We start from the raw sequence: 23,975 nt of genomic DNA, 5'->3' as shown, positions 1-23,975 counted from the left end.
AAATGATATAATATAGTTGTAGAATTTATTTGTTCACTTTTTCCTTCCACGCAACTTTCGTAGCAATGCCCTTTTTATGATTTACCTTGAGTCAGTTTCTGTCTGCTGAACAAATGTCAAGTCTGTAGTTTGAAGACAAGAAGTCTTCCTACATTTCTGTTATAAAAATCCTATTCTGAGAAACTATACTTTAGTTTTAACTGTAAGGTATAGTCAGCAGAATTACAAAATGCTTGAAATATTTTACTCTGTGTTGAATATATGCATGAGTTTCATGTTTGAATCAAATTACTAAAATAAAAACAATTCTTTGATTATAGATATTTTTTTCATTTTAGATGCACCATTACAGCTGTAATAATGTTAGGTTATTTTGATTTTACTACATGCACTTAAGCAAAAAATATAAGGTAAACATCTGCTAAATTTAGTTGTAGTTTTCAAGTGGTTATTAAACACCACTTTAACCACCACCATTAAACACCACTGTAAAAGGATGTTTTTGTACATTTGTACCTTTGTAAAAGGTACAAATGTAAAATGTACCTTTTACATTTCACTGTAAAAGGTACAATAATAAAATGTTATTGGCTTGATAATTAGTTGGACTACCTCCTCGGATCTTATTTCTTCGTAGAATATATCCAACAAGGTGTCAGATATATTCCTGAGATTTCCTTTATTAACATGACTCTTCCATCTGCAACACTTCCTGCAGGTATTGCATATGGAGCTGCACCACTTTGATGCTCTTTGTTAATGCATCACAAAAGTGCTCGATTAGATTGTCATTGAGTGATTATTGGAGTGCAGTGTTATGTTCCAGAATCCAGTTTGATATTATTGGAGCTTAGTGACATGGTGCATTTTCCAGATGGAAGAAGCCTTCACAAGACTGGTACACTGTTCATAATTGGATGGACATGGTCAACAATAATATTTGGGAAGGGCATGGAATTTAAAGAATGCTTACTTGGTAGCTAGAGGCCCAAAGCCTTCTAAGAATATAATTACCTGCCACCGCCAGCGCAATCCTTTAAGACAAGACAGGTTCTAACCAGGGTTTCGTGTTGTTTACACAAAATTTTAACCATCTGAATATAGTTGAAATCAAGACTTTTGGATGATTGGGTTGAACTTCAGCAAGTCATCTTCAGAACTTCTTGATGCATTACTGAATTGACAATACTTCTTAACAAACAATTACACAGCTCTATCTAATAAAGTGGTCGGTGAGTGTAGTTTCCCAGTGTTATTCTAAAAACAGTGGTACTCTTTTAGCTTTCACACAATGACTGCCAGTATTTTTAACCACCAGAAAATTTAATGTCTCTCTGGTAAGGAACAGTTTGATCTGCTTTCACACACCTGACTTTCACTTCACAGCAGAGGCAGAGGAGGGGAATCCTGTTAAACGTTAGACTTTTGAAAACCTTGGTGTAGCTTGATACTGGTAATTGGCTATTGCAATGTTGTGACATATTGCCGTTGACAATTAGTCATTTATTCCTGAATTTTAACATGAGCTTGAGAAACAGCTTTCAGAATTCTATGTTGATATTATAAAAAAAAAAAAAAAAAAAAAGGGGAACCTCCATAAACTCCACCAATGATGTGTCATATATTAGTCAGCTAGTAGTCAGAGGTCAAATGACTCAATGGTGATGGGTGGTGTTTGCTATCATTTTACTGGTGGCTGTGGGGGCCGACGAGGTTGACCGTAATGAGGTGTGACCCTGAATCCTCATTTCCTGCTCGCTAAACAGTTGTGGAAAGCTCCGTCTTTGTCTGGGTCAGATGATCCACTGTACGTTTGCTGATGGGGGGGAAAGTGGAGGGCTCGGGGCCTACAATGGTGATGATGTAATCTCTTTTTTTGTTTTAGTCCTCTGCCATGGAGTTAATGCAAACAGACAAAGGAAAATTCCCCTGTACTCGTCACCCCCACCTGTCACACTGCTTAGGGAATTGCAACCTCACCAAAATAGTCCATCATTTCAAACCTTATAATTATCTCTGCAGGAGATGCCGAGTGAAGCCGTTTCAACAGGGAGCCAGGTATAGAAAGCTGCTTTTCATCATGATTTGTTTCTGCGTCTTCATTCGTTGGCCTGTTATTTACATGTTTCTGAACTAAAACAACCTCTACGCAACTGGTTTCCCTCATCCTGCTTCCAGATTCCAAGCCCCAACCAAAACCCACAGTATTGCAGAGATCAGACGCTGAGAAATTCCCCTGCTTCGCTCCCATCAAACCTCACAGGGGCTGAAAATAGTACAACGTGGAACACAGAATCAGAAACAGAGACAAGAAACTAATCATAATAATGGTATTGCACAAAAAGTGTTCCATAATGAAAACTGGGATTGTGGTGGTGATGATGTGTTGCTGCAGGCTATCTCCGCCGCCACACTATAATGACGTGCTCAACATTGTCTCGACATGTCTGCCAGTTGCTTCACTGTCTCCCCTTTTTGCCCTGTGCACTTTCTCTGGAAGGGGATTACAGAACTCCACTCTGAAAGGAATCAAAACATCAAGCTGAGCTGCAAGCCCACGCTTCATGTCGAGCCTGTGTGGGCAGCTTTGGAAAATAATTCCGACATACAAAAACGCAGAGAGAGGGGAGATTTTGCCGCTGCCCCCACCTCCTTTCTCTTTCCTGCAGACAGAAATCTGAGAAGCAAAGAGGAGCGCAGAAATTTTTGGTTTTGGCTGATCTAAAAGCAGCTCTCTCAACACATAAGCAGGTCTGTTCAGCTCTTCCTCATTCCTCTTAATGTTTACAACAGTATCATTACTCTCAGAAGCAACTTAGATCATGTGTTGTGTGTTAAAGGTGGAATGTGACCAAATCAACACACAGCAATAGGTTATCTCCTATAATATTTAAAAGTAGAGTTCTAGGAATGTTCTGATGAAAAGAGAGAGTGGCTTACTTTCCTGTGCTAAACTAGAATAATCCTTCATCAGATTGCTCCAGAGCTCCACAATCCTTTGCTTTGGAACTCGGGAATTAATTTCCAGCCTGTGAACTCCTGCTTTGCACTTAATAAATCTCAGAGGGAAGATTCAGACTATGCTTAAGCAAATGTTGATTAAATGTCTGTTTGAAAAAAATATGTTTGAGGTTCACTGAGTGATGTAGCTTTATTATGTTAGTCATTCTGTGCAGAAATTTATGTTGCAAAACTGTTCACACCATTTCAACTTATTTACATGTCACAATGGCAAACTTCAATGTATTGTATCTGAGTTTTTAAGTGATAGACTAACAAAGCAATGCACTAAAGTGAATGTAAAGAAAATAATGCAAGGCTTTCAGAACTTTTTAGAAAGAAATATACATTTTACCCGCTTTGTGTCAGTATTTTCTCATAACAACTTTGGCTGCAAATACAGCTGAAAGTTTATTGGTTACAGTTTTTCTTTGCTAAATAGCTTGGTTAATCAATTTGTCTGATCTAAATCATTCTTTTGTAGATCCGGCTGTATGTTTAGGGAAGCTGTTCTGCTGGAATATGTGAGTCTGTCCTGTTTAAGTGACTTGAAGCCTCTGTAGGCAGGAGGATCACATTGTGTGATTATTGGTTAATTAATCCAGCATTTTTGGTCTTGACCTAAAGTCTCTGGCTGTAAACTTGAATTAGTGGTCTATCATTGGTCTGTGTGACAAAGAGAGTGACCACCAACTTTATCGCCCTCATAAGTAAAGGCAAATATCAGTCAGTATTTGAAATTGTCTTGAACTTTTGTTCAGTGCAGCTGCAACAGAACTTTGTTTTTTTTTTTCTCGTCTCTTTCCCAGCTGTGTTTCCTTTTCCTCATCCTCTTTTTCCTCTATTTGCCACCTGACTGTAATGGTCAGAGCAGTAAGATCTGCTCCTTCATGTCTATTCATTGTTAGACTGATCTTTCTGAAACATTTCCGCTGTAGGAAAAAAAGATTATTAGTTGAAACTCACAATTTCCATTGTACAGTGTAACATGAGTTAGTATCAAGCATCTGGCTGCTGTAATGATTTAATATTTCCTACCTCAAACAGTGTAATGTGTTTAAGTTCTGGACAATTTTTGAAATCGCACAATATGCGCTTAAAAACTTCTTTCTGCTATTGCTTTGTATTTTGCTCCATCCTTCTTCCCATCAATTCTAAATAGATTTGTTGTCCCTGCTGAAGTAAAGCATCCCCAGAGTATAATGCTTCCAGCACCATTTGTTATTGTGGGGATGGTGTTCAAGGTCATGTGCAATGTTGGTTTTTGACTACAAATACCAAAATATTTAACTTTGGTGGTCAGAAGACCACAGCTTTATCCTTTATCCTCGCCTGTTTGCAGTGCCCACTTCTCCTCATGATGCTTGTTTAGCTTTGCTTTCTAACAAATGTCTCAGACCTTCAAAAATAGCTGCTTCTATACTCGGATCAAATGTCAAGTTGATTTTAATAGCAGTTCAAAGTGCCTTTCATGATAAAAAAACATAACGCAATGAACAAACAAAATAGAATCATTATAATGCAGTGGCAAAATAAAAAGAGGTAATAAAAAGTTATGTTAACCAGAATACATCAATGTTCCGGTTATTATGAATTAAAGGCAGCTCTAAGCAAGTGGATTTTAGCCCTGATATAAAGGAACTCAGTGTTTCATCAGTTTTGTAATTTTCTGGAAGTTTCTTCCAGATTAGAGGAGCATAAAAACTGAATGCAGCTTCATGTTGGGTTCAGATTCTGGGGATTCAGAGTAGACATGAACCAGAAGGCTTACATGTGAAAACACTGTTACAGTAATCAATTTGACTAAAGATAAACACATGGATGAGTTTCTCAATATCTTGTTGGGACATTAGTCCTTAGTCCTGGACATATTCTTTAGGCAGTAGAAGGTTGACTTTGTAATTGACACATCATGCGTACTGTTTAGTATTTGTTTGACTAGCCTGTTGGCAGTACTGTTTTTCTATAGACCTAGAGGATTGAATACAAATGAGTGCCACTATTTGTTCTCTTGTATGAATCATTTTCTTTCCACTTTAATACTATGTGCTACTTTGTGTTAATCTGTGATTGCAGATTAACACATAGCATGTGAATACTTTTGCAAGGTGCTATATGTGTACCATGTGTAACACGGCTGTATGACAGACGAGTTGCGCCACAGTCCCTTTTTTCCATGTTTCTTCAGGTGAAAAGGACAGAGAGTTGGATCATAACAGTCATGGCTGCCATTCCAGCTTTTCCTCTTTTACTGTCTGTTTCCTGTTTCATTGATGTATTCCTGGTTACTCGGTCTAGCTTTTTTCCTTCACAAGTAGCACAAGTGAAACCACATGCTGCACATTGCTAAAATTCCCCTTCTCTGCTTTTTTCCCCCTTTTTTTAGCAACAGTTCCACAGAACTACTGCTTAGTTCAGCTGTTACCATCACTGTTGCTGGGAGGAGATGAGGTAGAGTCGTGCCGGTGTTTATATGGCTCTCGCGCTTGACTTGAATGCTGATTAGCTGGGAGTCACCATCGGCTGCTAGCAGATATTTAGAAAGGAAGGCTGTACCTGTATGCATTTTGGTCATTTCTTTGTCTCATTTGCAACAGACCCTAAATCAGGTGTGAAATAGCAGCAACCGTAACCAAAGAAATACTTTACAAACAAGGGGCCATGAAAAGACTCCTCCGATATATAAAGTAGTCCTGATTAATTCCATTTCAGTAGATAACGCAGATGGAGATGTTTTAATTGCTAATTAGATTGTCTTTGGGGTTTTGAGTGTTGGTGGAAGTATTTAAATTAGCTGTGTCTGCTGCTTTAAATGGAATGGAACTGGTTTGAAAGCATAATAAAACGCAGTTGCAGGGCTGGTTGTGGAGTTCAGCACCAGCAGTGACATGCTGTGCAAGTTTGCTCTACGATTCTCTGGCATGTCGTGATTTAGCAGGGCACCACAGTTATGCAACACTAGCTGACTTATTCGACTCTGTATGAATTGATTAATTCTGCGACCTGCCTGTTTATAATTGGACTGGAAGTGCACTCAGCTGTGCTCTGGACACGTGCCAGAATCAATGACTGGAAACTGTTTACGTGTGTAACTTTGCAACGCTTTTCTTGTAGTTAGATTTTGGGCCCACACTTCAGGATTTTACAGCTTGAGAATAGTACATTAGGGACATGTTGTTCCTCACCAATAGAAGAGATAGATGTGGAAAATCTATACTTTCATATGTGAGAAGTCAGTCTGCCTTGTGAGCTGTAAGGGATGACAGACAATCCATTTTCTCCAGAGACATTAGAAATACCCCTGAGATTTTCTGCCCAGATGATGATAAAAAGCCTTCCTTTGGTTCTTCCTCTGTTGTTAAAATGCCTACCCGGCAAAATCCTTACCTTATTACCTTGCAAGCCCAAATGTGCTTGCACATCTTGTTTACTGAGCACATGGTTAATATCTGGTGACCACAAAGGAAGTGTTTGCCCAGTGTGAGGGGGATATTAAACAAGCTTCCAACTCAGTTCATCTTGTCATTAACTTGGAGCTTATTTTTTTCCCAAGCATCAAACGCTAGCCTGCAGTGAAGCTGTACATTTTAAACATTTCCCCACCATCAGTCAATATAATCTAATGAATTGATGTGCTTCGCCTTGATTGCTGCAGAGATATCTGTGTGGGCCGAGCAGCTGCTGATCGATCAGAAGATCAGCTTGATTGATGAAAATGAACTACCACGCATGTGCAGAGCAGCTTATGACAGATTTGATTACATCCTCTGCAGACCGTGTAAATAGCTTGTGGTCAGTGCTGCTGGTACTGCGGTGGAGCTCAGGTTTCATCTATTTACTTACAGAGTCCTTACCTTCTTTAATCTGTGTGGTCAAACCACCTTACCTTCCAAAGGATCACTTTTCCACAGATATGTGAAAATGCCAAACACTCACATACACATTTTTTCTATACATTTGGTGAATGTTTGCTGTAAGCTTCACTGTAGATTTTGAGTAGTTCGTTGGATTTTTAGACCAACACAAACATCTGGTTTTCTACATTTTTTTGCCAGAGAAAATTCTTTGAAGTGTGGCATGTACTTGTAGTCAGCCCCCGGCCTGACTGAGGCAATCCCTCTTAACACACCATGGCTTTCTTTAAGCAGTGACATTCTTCTTTTAACTCTTTAATTAAGGTCAGTTTTGTAGAGTTCATGGCTAATAGTTTTGCTCTTGGTGGATCATCCAACCTGAGCTTTGGATACCTGCAGCTCCTCCTGGGTTACTATAGGCATCTTCCTTTTTTTGTCAATAGTGCCGTTTTTGTGTAGGTGCACTCTGAGAGTGCAATAATAGGGAAGGCAAATAAAGATTACTCTTTCATAATTGTCTGTGAATAAAGATTGCTCTTTCATAGGTTTCTGTGAGTAGCTTGTTTATTATCTGTGTAATCAGAGTTGTGAGAGAACAGGACAGTGACTTTCAAACATCACAGATATTTGTCAAATTGACACATCTGCTGTGGGAATCTGACAACCTGCTGTTAGTTGACCCTACAGCTCATAAACATAAAGATGGCATTTCAAATATTTTTATAAAGCTTCCTGAAAACTCTGAAGCATCTTTTTCAGGTTTACGATTACTTGATCAAAGTCTTGCTCTCTCTCGCTGTCTGGCAGCCTGCATAAACCGCAGACACATTGTCGAAAGGTTTCCTTTTAAAAAACTTCTTCTATCTCTCAGCTTTGACTTGCATCATTTTTAAACGCCTCACTGTCTAACTGATTAAGACTTTAGAGTTACTTTTCTATTTCCTCTTTATAATCCTTGTTTAGAACTCAAATGACAAACTCTACTTAATGCCTACTTTTTATTTTTATTTTTGTCACAACCAATGCTAGCAATTAACATTTAAAGATGCCCTGGATTACTGTAGGATTTTTCTTTGCATTAAATGAATAGAATTCAACTAATGTCTCATCAGGGATGTATTTAATATTAACAAAGTGCTGCTTTTGTAGATGACAGTTTTGCTTCTGTCTGCTCAACATGGTTTGAAAAATAAAACGTTTTTATCTTGTCTCTACAAAGAGATGCACATGGAATATCCTTAAAAAGTTTTTACTTATTAGCTATATTATTTTCTTTCTAACTGTAACCAAATAGGTTTGATACAAGAGTCTGAAGGTAAATAAGAATTCATATTTTCCATATACCCTCCAAAGTTCTTGTGTAGCCCTTAAATAACAGATTCTCCTACATGCTGACTTTTGCTTTCTGTTTCAAGTAATCTTGCTCTTGAGACATCATGGCACCAATTCCGGGCAGGAGTGTGTCAGAGGATGAGAAACACTGAGACTATATGTGGCTTCTGTTTGTAGAAATGGATATAATTTCTCCACTCTGCCAGTCAGTCCTGTTTGGATAGGGTATCTTAGTAAGATACCCTATCCAAGGTTTGTAAGGTATCAAGCCCTCCATCTTATTAGCTCACTGCAAATATTCCTTATTTATGACACTCTTGGATATTTATGACTTAGATCTTGCTTTCTAAAGCTGTATTCACACACGCACTGCAACTTTGGATATTCTTTTGGCCCTGTTCCATTTAGAGCTGCACAAAGGAATGCAAATCTATGCAATTTCCCCTGTAAACTTTTTGCTGATATTTTTTTTTTGCAAGGCTTCAAAACAAGAACATGAATCAATGAAGCAGTTATTGTTCAAGATTGTTTACTTTGAGCAAGCTGGTGTGCTAATGGGATAGTTTCCCATGCTGCTTTCATTGTAAATGCCTTCAAGCATATATGATGCTGATATAAAAAGATTTTTACAACTACATCAGGAACAAGGGAGACTAAGTTAAATGTATTATTTATACATTCTTTGAATAATCTTCATTCGTACATTGGCTTGCTAAAATATTTAAATAAACGTAAATTTTTTCACTAACTATAGAGATTTCATGCAACGGTCTAGCAGTCATGCATATATTCAGCAAACAGTAACATCCAATATCCAACACCGACTTTATACATTCAAATCCCAATGATATAATTAACATTTTATTTATTTTCCTCATGTTGTCTTTGTTCCTGACTGAATGATAATAATTTAGCTCCTCTACTCTGCTGTTGCAGATGATGATGTGCCATTGGTCCAGTGGAGCAGTCACAGTCAGTCTGTGCATATATACATGCATGAGACACTCCAGCAACACTGTGGGCTCACACTGATTTGTTTATTCTCAAGTCTCTCTGATTGTAGAGTGAAGTAATAGCTAGTTATAAACTGTTTGCTGGTCCACCCCTGGCTGAGTCCCACCCCCCCTTAAAGTGGAGAGGCTAAATTACAGACAGCAAGAACACAAACTATTCACTCAGCCCCCTTTCTGTACATAAATGCTGTTAATTACACTGCTGCTACTCTCACATCCTTCCATTTAAATTCACAATTGCTTCAAACTGTCTCATCCCAACACTTTGACTGAGAACTTGTGTTAGCTTCATGCTGAGCTGCGAGTAGTTGTTTGGTAACAAATGAGTTCACTCCTTTTTAGGAGGGGCCATTGTTGCTAAGGCAATTAAAGGAAACGTGTCACTGTCTAAGCCCACATGGCACTGTTTAACAAGGCACCTTGTAGGGAAATGTTCACTGCATACATGCCATCGTTGAGATTTAATCCAAAAGACTTGCAGTAATTGCTGCAAAATGCTGTTCTACGTGGTTCAGTGGGACCTGGGGGTGTTGAGACACTGAACACAATTATACTCCAGACTTTTCAGATTTGTATTTGTAAAAATAAAAACAAAAAAATATGTGAAAACCATGTACCTGTTTCCTTCCTGGCCTATCTCTTAAAAGCCCAATAAAAATAATTTCAGATTTGCAACTGTAATGTGAAAAGGTTCAAAGTATGAATACATTTGCATGGCATTGTTTGACTACTGGGTTGTGTATTTATTAACTGCAGAGAATCTTGTTATGGGTTGCAGTTGGTAATATGAACTTTGAGCTTTATGGCTAGATTTGGGTAATATATGTGAAATAGTTTTATGGAACCACCTATACACAGAACCCCTATTAAAGCTACTGAACACTGAACCTGCTAATAATCAACCTGCAACCTATGACTAAAATAGGAAAATGTCTGATCATAACTCAGAAAGATCTGTGTGATTACAATCATTATGTTGGTTTAGAATAACTAAGATCTTGAAGTTAGCTGAAACATATTGTTGATTAATCTTTATTAATAGTAATCTTTATAACCCCCTTACTCAGTGCAAACAGTGAGGCAAGAGTTTCATTTCTGTTCCTCTTAGTGCTCATGAGCAAACTAACTGGCTAACTAAAATCAGCTAAAATACCTTGAATTGTTGTTTGAATGGCAACAATTTAAGGTATTTAAATCAAATTGTTTTCAGGAATAATTTATATTGTTGCCATTCCTAAGTTGTTATAGGAATAGCTAAGTCTGCCACACTACACCAGGTAAACTCTATTTAATGCCTTATGGCAGGGAAAACAGATGTTACCATTGCAATTAACACTAACATAAATAACAATCACTTGGAAAAAATATAACTTGGATATTGCTTTTGTTGTTCTTTGCATGCACTTTTTTATGTTATCCACTATTGGTATTTAGTAGAATCTGAGACAACCAAATAGATTTGTTTTCATTTCTTGATGGAATTTTAAAACGGGACCTGTCCTTGTCCGAACAAGCACTTTAGATTATTTTCAGGAATAATCTCTGTCCTGTTTAGATGCCTGAAAATGCTTATCACATGACCATTCGCTGATAACGTCACTGACTTGAATACCAGAGGTATTACAAATACCTCAATGAAGCCTAATTTAGCAGAAGCTTGCCTCTTCATACCAACATATTTATTTAGCTATAACCTAGGTAAGATGCAACATCTTAAACTTTTAACAAACACATCATTTAAAAAAAAAAAATCCTACCATACGATTTTTATCATTGCCATCTTAGGCACTGCAAGTCAAGGCTGCTCTCTCTGTTTTCCTCAGCAATGGGGTTGTGTGAACCAACAAAGGAATTTTGTTGACTGATAATAGCAATCACAGAGAAAATATGGTGCTGTGTCATTGTTTCCACTTGTTTGTGGCTCTGCCTGTGCAGTCTGAGGGCATGTGCACACAGATGTGCTTTCAGGAATGCATTTTTTTTTCTAATCTTGGGACTCATCATTCAGACCTAAACAGTGATAACTGAAATCAAATCATAAAATTTCTAAATTTAATAAGAATGTGTGTTGTGCTTGCTAATCATTTTAGCTTCTGGAGCAATTTCCTTTGGTAAAGTTTTGAAATGTGTCCTAGAAATTCTTTTTTGGCAGTTTGTAGGAGATTATAAAATACAAAGACAAAATGATGGTTTTTGCATAATAAGATCGACTAAAAAAGACTGTCTGAGAATTCAATTGAATGCTTTGGAAAAAGAGAAAATCCTCTTTTTTTATTTACTCATTTATTTTGTGTTGTGTTTTTTTCTGTTTGTAAGCTGTCTTTGAGTGTCCTAAAAAACGGTGTATGCGTTTGATGTATTATTATTATTATTATTATTATTTATTTAAAAATAGCTTTAACAAAGAGGGTTCAGCAGAACAGCTGTAATGATTTAGAATTTCAGTTGCTAATATGAACGGTTGTAAATAAGATGTACTTATATTCATTTTAATCACATTTTAAAGGTTAATGTCTAACTCATAAGAATATATATAATAATTTACACTCTTCTCATCAAGACTACAATACAGTATTAGAAATGTATAGAGTATTGAATAAATATTATTTTATTATTATTTAAATAAAATTGCACATGACAGATGTGGTATTCTTGCAAGAGATTGCAGGGGTAAGAAGATCATTAAAAGCCATGGTTTCTGTTAAATTATATTAAAAAAAAGTTATGTTACACTTTTCACTTTCATCCAGCTTTTTTAATCAAGAGCCAAATTACGATTTTGCAATGATCTACTGTATATTATATTTGAAATGCCATACTCAAAAACTGCGTACTAATAATATTTTAGCCTGTTTGAGAGACTTTTTGTCTCCTTTGTGTCCACAAGCATCTTCGAAAGAACAACAAATTCAGTTTGAGATTAATAAAGGTTGTCTGTCATCAGTTAGCAGGGATTGTTTTCATGAGTTGCTCTATTCTGTTGATGTTGGTTTATAAAATTTGATGCTCTGGATTTTGTCTCATCCTTTTGTCTCAGCATGTACCTGTCCTTGTGCAGCAATATGTCTCTAATGGAGTCTTAGGAGTTGCTGTCAGGTGGAGTGAAAGTGCAGCCTAAAGCAGACTTCCAGTTTTTAACCGCAGCATGGAACTGGTGCAGTTCAGCAATTCGACAGCCAGCTTGTTGGAATTTTTACATTCCTCTGCAGGCAGCTGCACACTACTTCTCCTCTAATGCTTTCCTCTCTTAAGCTGAAGAGGGTGTCTCTGTTTCTAAATCAATCTGGACTCAGTTTTCTTTAGTTCACATTTTTACAGAGCAGAACGTTGTCAGATTGGGTTGCAGACTTTCTTCATTCATTGGGTTGTTCTGACGGCTTGTCATCAGTTATTAGAATGGAGAAATTGTGGTTCTTCTATAGTCTATATATTGTAAATGGATGACCTAAGCTGCTCACTGTGCAGTAAGCTTTTATTGAAGCTACAAGGCTCTCTTAAAGTTTGACAAAGGCAATCACAGCTGAACCAGTAGTCTACTCAGATAATTAGAAATAGTTTCACAGTTTTTCCATCACTGACTGACTTGACTGTCAAGAGTTTGAAGTGTCTATTTTTTTCTCCTTTCTCTTCCACTTGAAACCCTGGCGGAGTGTTTTCTAGATAAAAGGAGGGGAAGGGTACCCTGCTGGATATGATGGCAATGAATATACACTGGCACTCCTCCAGAGCTGTCTCGTCGTGTAAGGCCTACGAGTGAAATTTGCTTTGCCAGTAGCTAGCTCCTCCTTACTGAGCTGTGTTGCAGAGACAGGAGAGGGGCCCAGAGATGGGGCAGCAGCACATCACAGGACTAAAGGTACCATAAATGTTCATACTGGATTGTAAAGCCCTCCACAAGCATTCCACCTTACATCCTTCCTATTTGCAGCTGATCATGAATATATCAAAACTCAATTGGGCATTAGTATAAAAGTTGCCACAATCAGTGCTGCACTTCTCTTTTAGTTATTGCCCAAACATGTCCCCCGTCTCCTCTCACTTACACAGGTATTCATTGCTTCCTTCAGTGAATTCTGTGGAATTCCAGTATCCCAACTTGCGGTCGGATACCACTTCTGTCGTTAGACTGGCAAAATGTCTCCCTATTTTTTTTGTATTCCCTCGAGCTGTTGGTTTCTCAGATTTGCTCAATAGTACAGGCAGGCTGGTGTGTGGTTTGGTGCCTAAATCTTTGAACGGAAGGAGAAAGCAGACAAAAGATTGGAAAGGAGTCAGACAAGATTGAGGGAGTCGGAAATGTTTGAGATTCTCCTGTGCTTGTGGATCTCCATGGTAAACCACAGTTTACTTCTTGCTTCTGAGCACTCCTTAAATGACAGGAAATTGATTTTGTGTTTTTCAAGTTAATATGTTGCAAAACGGACCAGTTGCGTAACCAAATGACTGGTTATTTTAGGTTTTTGTCTGGGATCCTTCACGCTTCACATCTCCCTGCTATTAATGGTTTGACTAAGGCATTAAGTTATACCAAGGTTTAAAAAGTAATATTTTCAAAACAGTTAATATTTTTGGTCATATCATATGTACAGTATGTCATAAGGTCCTTTTGAAGAGATGACAAAGGAGTGTTCTTCTGCAGCATGGAATCCTCCCTTTTGTAGTCTCTCCTATTGATGGAGGAGTTAAAATATCTTGTTCGCAAGCTACGACTGGCCTTAAACTAAAACAAGTGGATATTAGATTGGGTTGTCTGACCAATAACGCGGCTTCTTACTCAATAAAAATCAGAATCGCAAAAAGGGTACTCTTTTGATTTATTTTGATGTATCTAAATCAAAATGAATGTTTATTATAATGAAAGTCATCAATAGTATGTGAGATTATTTTAACAGCAATGAAAATAGTTGCTGCATTTCCTAATAGATAAAAGCAGTTCAATCATGTTCCATTTTTTTAATAAATATTGTCAAATTTGGGTAATTCTTCTCCACTCTTTTCATAACGTGAAAATACTATTCCTTGTCTTCTTACTATGTTTTTTTAAGTTTATGTTTTCTTGAACTTAATCTGGTTCAGGCTTTGCTCACCAGCTCACCAAGGCTTTAATTTATCTGGTCTTCCTGGCAAACCCCATGTGCACAGCTGAAGTGAGGTTCCTGTGCCAAGCAATTTTCAAAGACTTCAGTGTGCTGGAATGAGGCCCCAGTTTTGCCCGAGCCAACACAGAGGGACCTTTGTGTTGGCTACCCAATAACCCAGTCGACCCTCAGAGGGGAGAAGGATTAGGAGCTCGGGACAGCCAATGGACTAAATGGTAGGGTGCCTGTTTGAAAGCCAATGGTGTCAGGCAAACAGCCCCTTATCCCATTCAAGCACGCAGTAATTACAAGCTTGTAGGGCAATCCCTTGAATCTTTTGTCAGAACTTTGGTAACACTTGCCCAGTGTGCTGAAAAACCTCGTTCCTTCTCTGTTTGAAAACCCAGGATGAAGACTCTTTCAGCTGCAACGTGTTGCCCTTTATCTAAGGGACAACAAGCAGGCAAGCTAGCTCTGCAAAAATATTCCCCACTGTGGGACCCTGGGTAAAAGAAGTCTTTTATTGATGACTGATTTAGGGTTTTCATGTTTCTGATTCATGATGTGATTCATCTGTCCAGCTGAGTTACTCCCATCTGTCTCTCTCCTTAGTTCCCTGTAATTTGTGTGTTTGTTGGGTCACAAGAAGCTGGAAGGCATTCTGAGTAACACACACAGGCTCATGAACGAATGAACAGTCATCTGTGGTTCATGTTGTAATGTATCTGGAGTTTCTGCTAAGTAGTCAAAGCCTCAATTAGAGGAATCTGAATAAATTCAGTCAACAGCCATAAACAGTCTGGAGATGTTCTACAAAAATGTATGGGAAATTTCTTAAAGAGATAAGGTTGACAGAATGAGTTAGAACAAGACCGTAGTGTACTGTAGGTCATTTGTCTTTCTTTCTGCCTATTCTCAGTCTTTTTGTCTTTCTGAACATTGTCGCTTCACTCCCTCACACCACTAAATGTTAGTGGGGGCAGACACTCAAAAATTGCCCCTCTATGCTGTTATATTTTACAATTTGTCTCACATTAACATATGACAACAGGCAGGATATCCTCCCTAAAGACTTGCGTAAGTATATGCGTGTTGGTACATGTTGACATCTTTATTAAACCCACAATATCAAAATTGTACATACAGGCTGAAATCTATATATACACTCTTTAACATGTGGGAGACTGGCCACTCTTAGAAGCTCAGTGATTTCCAGCTTGGTCAGATGATTAGTTCTACTTGTTTAAATCAGTGTTGGTGTTTGTTGCATACATTACATTTTTTAAAACACAAAAGGGTAAGAACCATTTAATCGGAAAAAACATAAAAACAGCCTGATTGTTCAGCATTCAGATTACAGACCTGTTTCTGGAACATTTATGTGTGTCTGTGTGTGAGCACAAGTGCAGTGAGTTGGTTCTGTTCATTACTTTCTCCCTGCGGACGGCTGCGTGAGGGAACAAGGCAAAGCGCTCTGGGACTGGACCTGCAATTTAATTTACATTCCATGATTATTTGCTCACCTAGATTAAAAGGGTATTTGTAGGGCAGGAATATTGTTTAAAATTAATCAAGTTTTTCTTTTCTAATCTGCTCTGAAAACTTGATTTATTTAAATACCCTAAGAGGAGTCTTGAGTTCTTTTCAATTTCTGGTATCGAAAGCATAGAATAAAATGAAATAATTCTTGTTAAGCAGATAGAAGATGCTGCAGATATTTTCTCTGTTAATAATTAAAGATGTTTTGCAAAGGTATTAATTTCCATTCACATTACAACCACAAGCTTTATAGTATTTTACTGGGATGTTATGTGAATGACCTACACAAATTACTGCATTATTATGAAGTAAAGTTGCAGTTACAGCTGTAAATCATTTATGATGTTTCTCCAACAACTTCACTTTATCTAGAAATCAATTTCTTCTTTGTAAAATAGCTCAAACCTAGTCAGCTGGATAGAGAGTGTATAAGGATTTCCAAGCCTTTTCTCTTTCACAGTTGGATTCAGAACTAGTCTTTGACTGGGCTATTCTAACTTGTGTGTATGCTTTGATGCCCCTTCCAGGTTTTATTCCAGAATTGCCCTGCATGTAGCTTTGACTAGTCAAACACTCTGTGTTGGTTAGCTGAGGATGCTTTGCCTGAGGTTTTTCTAAAAACATCTGCACTGCAGAACTTTGAGATTTCTTCCTCCTGTACTCAAAGCACTTTGAAATGCCTTGCTGCTGAAATGTGCTATACAAAAAAAATTTGATTGATTGATTGATTAACTGGACTTACAAATTTATGTTGACACATCAGCATAAATGGACAAATGCTCCCCTTGTTGAGGGAGCATTTGACCTGCATCTCAATAGTGTTCACCACTGTTTAAACATAGTATAGTGCAAATTCTTCTCAAGTATAAGGCTTTTACTTTTTTGATTGAGGCATTCTTTTTTATAACATTTTTATACTTGTAATGAAAACTGATGTTGTCAATGGAGTATGAAGGTGTCTGAACTGAGAGCTTTTGCAGTGCACTTATAGTTAGTGGGTAATGTGATAACAGGCACAGCCTGGTGGGTCGGAGTAATTGAAGAGATTTAAGCTCTTTTTTTTTTTTTGCAACATTTCCAAATTGGCCTGATTTGTCAGGTAGTGATTGCTCCCCATTTTTCAGGTAACTTTAAAGGAACTCTTTACTTTTTGATGTTCAAGTGGGATTAGTTGAGCTTAAGAACTGCAATTTAGCAAACAAATTAAGAAGATATCAGAAGACATGAGCCTCGAACTGACTTGGACATTTCATGGTTGAGAGATTGAAGTTCTTTGATGGAATATATTCAACAACTTGCAAAAGTATTCATACCACATGATTTTTGTTCTTCCAAGCTATAAAACAAGTTTTCATGTATTTCATTTGCTACTAAGTGAAAGAACAACTTAAAATAGTGCATGACTGTGAAATGAAAGAATGGCTAGGCATATTTTTCATGTTTTTACAAATATAAATTTAAAAAGTTCAACTCTTTTGCTTTTCTTCCCCCGAAACAAAATTCAGTGTATCCAACCAACATCAATCTGTGGGAATAGTTTGGGAAACAAATGAGAAGAGATAGAAGATTTAGGCCTGGCCTGGGAAAACTTAAGCCGAGATTCACCTTGTGGCAGAACAAAATGCAGTTAGAGCTGCAATTAAATGGCTTAGAAATTAAATGGCATGTGTTAAATGGCACTGAGTGTATGTAAATTCACTTGAGAATCTGTGACAGAATTCCTGTTCAAAGATGGTTTCCATCTAATACTAAATGTTGGATTGGTTCACTAAGCACTGAGCCACAACACTGAATACAAAATCAATTTTGTTTTGTTTTTTGATTAATAAAAAATGTTGGATCCTTTTCCTGCTGCTTTGTAACTGTAAGGTACATTGCTCTAACTTTTAAGTATCTCTTACCACTAAAGGGGGATGCCCTTTAAATGTCCTGAAAATGTGTTTTGCATTAGATACTTGTTTTAGACATTTTTGTAGAAATTTTCAGATTTTCTTTTCAAACAACAATATCCCTCTATTTTATATGCTTCCGTAACCATTGTATAAGTGTTAACTTGGATGTGGTTTTTTGCTAAAGAAGATTTCAATAGTGGTAGAAATCATGTGTGAAGATAATTTCTACATCAAGAGTTCATCATCTTGGACTGATGGCAGTCACTGCTCAAATTTTTGTACTGCTAATTTTTCAGCACAATCCTAACATATATTTTATTTGTTTATGTTTTTCCAGGGTTTATGTTTTTCCAAGTGTTACAAATGGATAAAATGCTAAACATCAGGATTGCTGCAGCTAAGGAGGCAGTATGCAAGCTTGAGTGCTGAGGATATCTCTTGCCTCTTGACTTGTTGATTCCAACATTCATACTTGCTCATGAGGTCATCGAGTAGCACCCAGTCCCAGAAGCAGCCATGCCCATCTGCTAAGTGCCTTTAGCCTTTGGCACTGATGTCATGACCAGCCTGAAGCGCCCACCGATGGAGTGCACGGTTGGAGGCTCCATTCCTGCCACCAATGAGTTTTACACTGGCCATCTCCGACCAGTCAATGGAGGGGCTTTTCCGGCCCGAACAGACAACTATCATGGCAGTGTGAACACAGGGATGCCTAAAATGGGCGTTCGAGCTCGGGTGGCCGACTGGCCCCCGAGAAAAGATACTCCAGGAGTGCAGTGGCACTCTTCTGGTGATACTGGGGCTGGCACCCCCTCTGTTATTAAAAGTCACATTAAGTTAGGCTCTGTTTTGAGCCCTCATGACTCCTCTATGCTTCGTAACATCCACAACACCCTAATGAGTCGAACACATGCACCGCCAAACAGCTACAGCCCCGACAACCGTTATTTGACCCCAGGTTACAGAGGCCCTGCGCACAAAAATCCACGACAGAGACGTGTCCGTCAACGCAGTAACAGCGACATGGCCATCAGTGAGATGGAGGGCAGTGGAGATAGTGGAGAAGACTGGGCACCATCAGCGGGAGCTAAATGTTCCCCTCTTCATCGGGAATATGGCAGCACATCATCAATAGATCAACACGGAATCGCTAAGGACAGTTTCTTTGAAATGCTAAAGGGTTATCAAGAGGACAAGGTTGACCAGCGCAGCCCTGCTCCAGAGAACCTAGAGGACATTCTGAATGTTGGGATAAAGCTTCAGGAGCTTCAGGAGGACGTCACAGATGGACACCTGCTGAAACCCAGAGACAGGGAGAAGCCTCCGAAAAGACGCACTAAATCTGAAACGGGAGGGGAGTCCATATTCCGGAAACTTAAGAATGTACGAGGCGAGTTGGACTCCCCAAGAGCCGGATCTGACGTGGAGGACAGTCGAATGGAGGATGCACCTCCCGCTCTAAAGCCCTGGGTCTGCCAGAAAGGTTTTGCTCACTACGACGTTCAGAGCATCCTTTTTGACCTCAATGAAATTACTCAGCTTCGACAGATGGCAGGAAAGAGGAAGAACACCACCACCGGAGCGTCCGCTGCTGCCGTAGCATCTGCTACCTCCACACTGTCATCCACCCACAGCCTGCCTTACAGCTCCCCCAGTGGCAGCCAAGAAGAGCTGACCTCCAGAGACAGCCCAGGCTTGGACACTGGAGACGAACAGAGCAACGAAATGTTGCTGAGCTGCCCCTGCTTCCGTAATGAGATCAACACCGATGGGAGGCGGCGGCTGGGCGCAGGTGGGCTAGGTGGGACTGGGTATCATGGACTTGTGGGTGGTGGAGCAGGCAGCAGCAGCTCAGGAAACCTGACTGGAGAAGGTCACCTATATGAGACATCTTTGAGCACACACTGCACTAATGCTGGAGTAGCTGTTCTCGAGGGACCCAAGGAGGGACCAAGCACAGTCAGCGAAAAAGGCAAACAGTACATTGTGGAGCATGTGGATCTAGGAGCCTACTATTACAGAAAGTTTTTCTACCTTAAAGGTAAGAGGCAATTATAGTGCAGATCATGATGCACTTGAACTGCTCTTTTTGTAGGTGAGTGATAGAAAAAATGTGCACAGGTTTGAGTTAATTCAAATCCAGTCATCAAGAGCTGGTGACCTGCAGCTTTCAGATGAGTCAACACACCTGAATCAAATGGCTGAATCACCTCAACAGTATGCAGTCAAGTTCTCCAGAGACCTGCTAATGACCTCATTATTTGACTCAGCTGTGTTGAAGCAAAAATGCATCTAAAAGTTGCAGGACACTGGACTTCAAGTCCTGGATCATCATCATATAGACAAAGGGTGTCCAAAGTCAGTCCGTAAGCTCCGATGTCCTGCATGTTTTAGTTCTGTTGCTGGTTCAACATGCTAGTTACTACCTTCTCAACTTGTCAATGTTCTGTAGACGTGTTAATGGGCCATCATTTGATTCGAGTGTACAATACAAACAACTTTGACTTGTCTGATATAGAGGGAAAATTCTTGATTTCCCAAATTAGTTGAAGTCATTTTTCCAGGCAAATACAATGTTCAAATACAATGTTCAACACATTAAAGATGGCAAATTATCTCTCTGATGCCAATTTATAAATCTTGTGACAAACGTTGTAAATATTTTGCTACCTGCAAACTAATGATGTGCTTCAAAAGCAGTGATGCTTAACATGCTGTTTTTGTACATGTGACACTTCCTGCACCTCAGAGCACTGGAACTACTTTGGCATAGATGAGGCTCTGGGTCCAGTCGCTGTAAGTCTGCGCAGAGAGAAGCTGGACGAGGAAAAAGATCGTGGGCAGCAGTATAACTACCGCATCATCTTCAGAACAAGCGAGGTCAGATGTGCCTTCAACTCTTACAGCACACTTTTTTCACTTCCAACTAAATTTTAATAATGCAGACTTTATATTCTTGTACTCACTCATTTTGGTATTTAGTAGCTAAACTTTAATTTGAAAAAGGTTTTTCTGTAATATGCTACAGTCAACTTATGTATTATTCATTCTGGGTTAAGTTTTTTTTGCATGTTTAATATAACCAACTAATTAAAGTTGCGTTACTTGTTTTTGTTCTTTTTTTATTTTTATTATTATCATTATGCAACCTTCCCTCAAGCTATTCAGGTGTCTACTTGATATTAGCAATGTGTGAAGAAATCTCAGGAAGTACCTGCATCCTCTTGTCCTGAAGGCCTGTCAGCAACCTAAAACTATCGTGTGAAGAACTTTCAGTTAAATATAATACTTTCTTAATATGAGAGTTTGATTACACTCCTATGGGGTCATCTTGGGAAATCGGTTTATAGAATTTGAAGTCCTGCATTCCCACCCATATAGACTACAGAAGCATATACAAGCTTTTTTTGTGGATTGTTCCAAGACAGGTGCATGTGATTTAAACTTCACAGGTTTGACTGAAGCAACTAACCACCCCCCAATCCCTCATGCAAACATTAGAAACAGTGGCCCATTGTAAACATCAGCTCAGTACAGCTTCAAGCTTGCAGGGAAGAGGGAGTGTCCATCTGTTCCAGCTGCTAAGATAGCTGGGTGATTGAGTTCAGTCCCATGAGCTCAGCACAATGCACACTTTGTGCTACATAATGGTTGGACAGGCCATCTCACCTCTTTCATTTTGTACTTACCCAAAGATTTGAGTCAGAATTGTCTTTTTTTGCGTTATTGACTTTGAAGTTGGTATTAGAAGCTCTGGAACTCAGACTGTGCTTATTTTTTTCTGTTGTCAGGGACAGCCAGTTTTCTCTGAAGTTCAGAGCCTTAATAATATGTGAGGTGCATTCCTTATCTCTCACCTCTCTGTAATCTTCCTTTGCGTTTCTTCCCATCCAGCTGACAACTCTTAGAGGTTCTATATTGGAGGATGCAGTGCCTTCTACCTCCAAACATGGGACCACAAGAGGTCTGCCCATCAAAGATGTACTCGAGTACCTTCTCCCAGAACTGGATCTGTCCTGCCTCAGACTGGCACTCAACACCCCTAAAGTCACAGAGCAGCTGATGAAGCTGGATGAACAAGGGGTAGGAGGATGACACATAAGATTACAAATTATTTGTCCTTTACTGAAAGAAAGTGTGGGTATTTTTTTCTTTCCTCTTCCTTCTGCCTCTCTTTCCATGACAGTATTTTGTTTAAGATTCCATAGATAGAGTTTGATCATTGTAAGGAATGTCAGCCATGAATTCACTTTGATTTAAAAATCACCTAAAAATGTCATTAAGACAAATGTGAGGCCGAAAAAGTCTGAAATTTTTGTGTCTGGTCTCCAGCTTAGTTTTCAGGTCAAGGTGGGTGTGATGTACTGCCGAGCAGGACAAAGCACAGAGGAGGAAATGTACAACAACGAGACCGCCGGCCCCGCCCTGGAGGAGTTCTTCCAACTGCTGGGGGAGAAGATCCGCCTCAAGGGTTTCACCAAGTACAGAGCCCAGCTGGACACCAAAAGTAATTACACACACTGCATTGTTTTTGGCTTCGTATACAAAGGGATTTCTATCTACAGGCCAGCCATACTGGCCTGTAGATTAGCTCCTACACCAAAGTGACTTTTCTGCCTCCCAGTCACCTCTCACCCTTTGGAGCATCTTTAGTCTGAGACTCTTTATTTTTGTCCTGCTTTCTTCCGTTTCATGTGACCTTCCTTCCTTCTTGTTTATTTAGATTCCAACACATGCGGTGCCTTTCAAATATATTCAAACCCCTGGAGGCTTTACAAATATCTATCCTTTTGGACACAATTTTTTGTGTATTTTATTGGGATTTTATGTGATAGACTAACATGAATTAGTTAGCATTTATAAAAGAAGCTCAGAGGTTTGTAGGTAAATAGAAATACTGGAGACCATTTTTTGTTCTCTGGAATTCATTGTGAGTAATTTTGGTTTCAGTTTGATTTGAGATGTAAATATTTTCTTAAAATGATTTGAATTTCCTACACTTTCTAGTGCTTTCAAAAAACAATGTACAGGATGCAAAAGTTAGAGAAGGCAATTTTCCACGGATGAACATTAATTTTGATTGGCTGGCATTTGTTCACGGCTCACTATTGTCTACTTGTTTGTGCTATGGTGAAAGTGCATCCTGTGCACAGAGAGTACAAAGCACAAATGAATGGAAGTAATATTACGGTTTTCAATTCTGCGTTTCCATTCTTTCTGCAGCGGATTCAACTGGCACTCACTCCCTGTACACTTCCTACAAGGACTACGAGATCATGTTTCATGTGTCCACAATGCTGCCTTACACGCCCAACAACAAACAACAGGTAAACATGGAGAACACAGAGAACATGGAGATTGTATGCAGTATATTGTTTTGTCAGGAAAATTTCTTTCTTTGGAGACAAATGCTCCACATAAATTTTCAGGAATGCAGAGGATTTAAAGCTCTGCAAACAGAACCCTGTTCAGATTTAATGAAATTATTTGTTTCAACTTACAAAAAACAAAATGTGCCACATGTGTGTGTTTTAACTTTAATTTCAGTCAAATCTCAGTTTCAGTCAGTATAATCTTTGTTGTTCTTCCAGCTGCTGAGGAAGCGCCACATTGGGAACGACATTGTGACCATTGTGTTCCAGGAACCAGGAGCTCACCCTTTCACGCCCAGAGCCATTCGGTCTCACTTTCAGCATGTCTTCATCATTGTTCGGGTGCACAACCCCTGCTCTGACAGCACATGCTACAGGTAGGTCCTAGCGGCAGATTATTAGGGGATAAGTTAAGAGTAGATTTACATCTGAGTGATTTTTTAATATGTTTATGCCAATACCTAAAGTAAAATATTGAAAACTTAAATATTATATAGATTTATTTACACAGAAATGTTTTTTAAGCATTTAGTTTATAACTAATAAAAAATTCTGTTCTTAAAAAATTATGTAGTAAAAATAACTGGGAAAAAGCCTATATGAATATTATAATCTAAAAAAGGATATTTCTAACAGAAATGTCAGACTTCTGAAAACTATATGTTAATTTCTATCATTTCTATGGGCCTAGTGTCGCTCATCTACTTCTTGACAATGCCATTGATTCTCCATGGAGTAGAGGTCACAAGCACAGTAACACTCTGGTCATTGAACCAGCTTTTGGTGCCTTTGGCAGTCTGAGCAGGTGCAAAGTCATTCTGCAAAAAATCAGCATCTCCATAAAGTTTGTTATCAGAGCAAAGAGTGCTCTGAAATTTCCTCGTAGACAACTGCA

General features: G+C 38.8%; 1 protein-coding gene across 2 annotated transcripts in view; it reads left to right on the top strand.

Annotated features, from left to right (window-relative positions):
• LOC102237933 (signal-induced proliferation-associated 1-like protein 1) overlaps positions 1-23,975 on the top strand; it is a 41,154-nt gene that overhangs the window by 2,738 nt on the left and 14,441 nt on the right. The window contains exons 1-7 of one of the 2 annotated variants that reach the window (XM_023352767.1): positions 2,519-2,751; positions 18,046-19,749; positions 20,458-20,588; positions 21,603-21,791; positions 22,041-22,215; positions 22,932-23,035; positions 23,300-23,457. In XM_023352767.1, coding sequence (XP_023208535.1) covers positions 18,267-19,749; positions 20,458-20,588; positions 21,603-21,791; positions 22,041-22,215; positions 22,932-23,035; positions 23,300-23,457 — 2,240 coding nt within the window. In that variant the 5' untranslated portion in view covers positions 2,519-2,751; positions 18,046-18,266. Of the gene's footprint in view, positions 1-2,518; positions 2,752-18,045; positions 19,750-20,457; positions 20,589-21,602; positions 21,792-22,040; positions 22,216-22,931; positions 23,036-23,299; positions 23,458-23,975 lie in introns of those variants that run through there. The other variant, XM_014476208.2, reaches the window with a different exon arrangement.

This window comes from Xiphophorus maculatus, chromosome 19 (genome assembly GCF_002775205.1).
Source record: "Xiphophorus maculatus strain JP 163 A chromosome 19, X_maculatus-5.0-male, whole genome shotgun sequence".
Classification (NCBI taxonomy): domain Eukaryota; kingdom Metazoa; phylum Chordata; class Actinopteri; order Cyprinodontiformes; family Poeciliidae; genus Xiphophorus; species Xiphophorus maculatus.
This window is presented reverse-complemented; position numbering and strand designations above follow the sequence as displayed.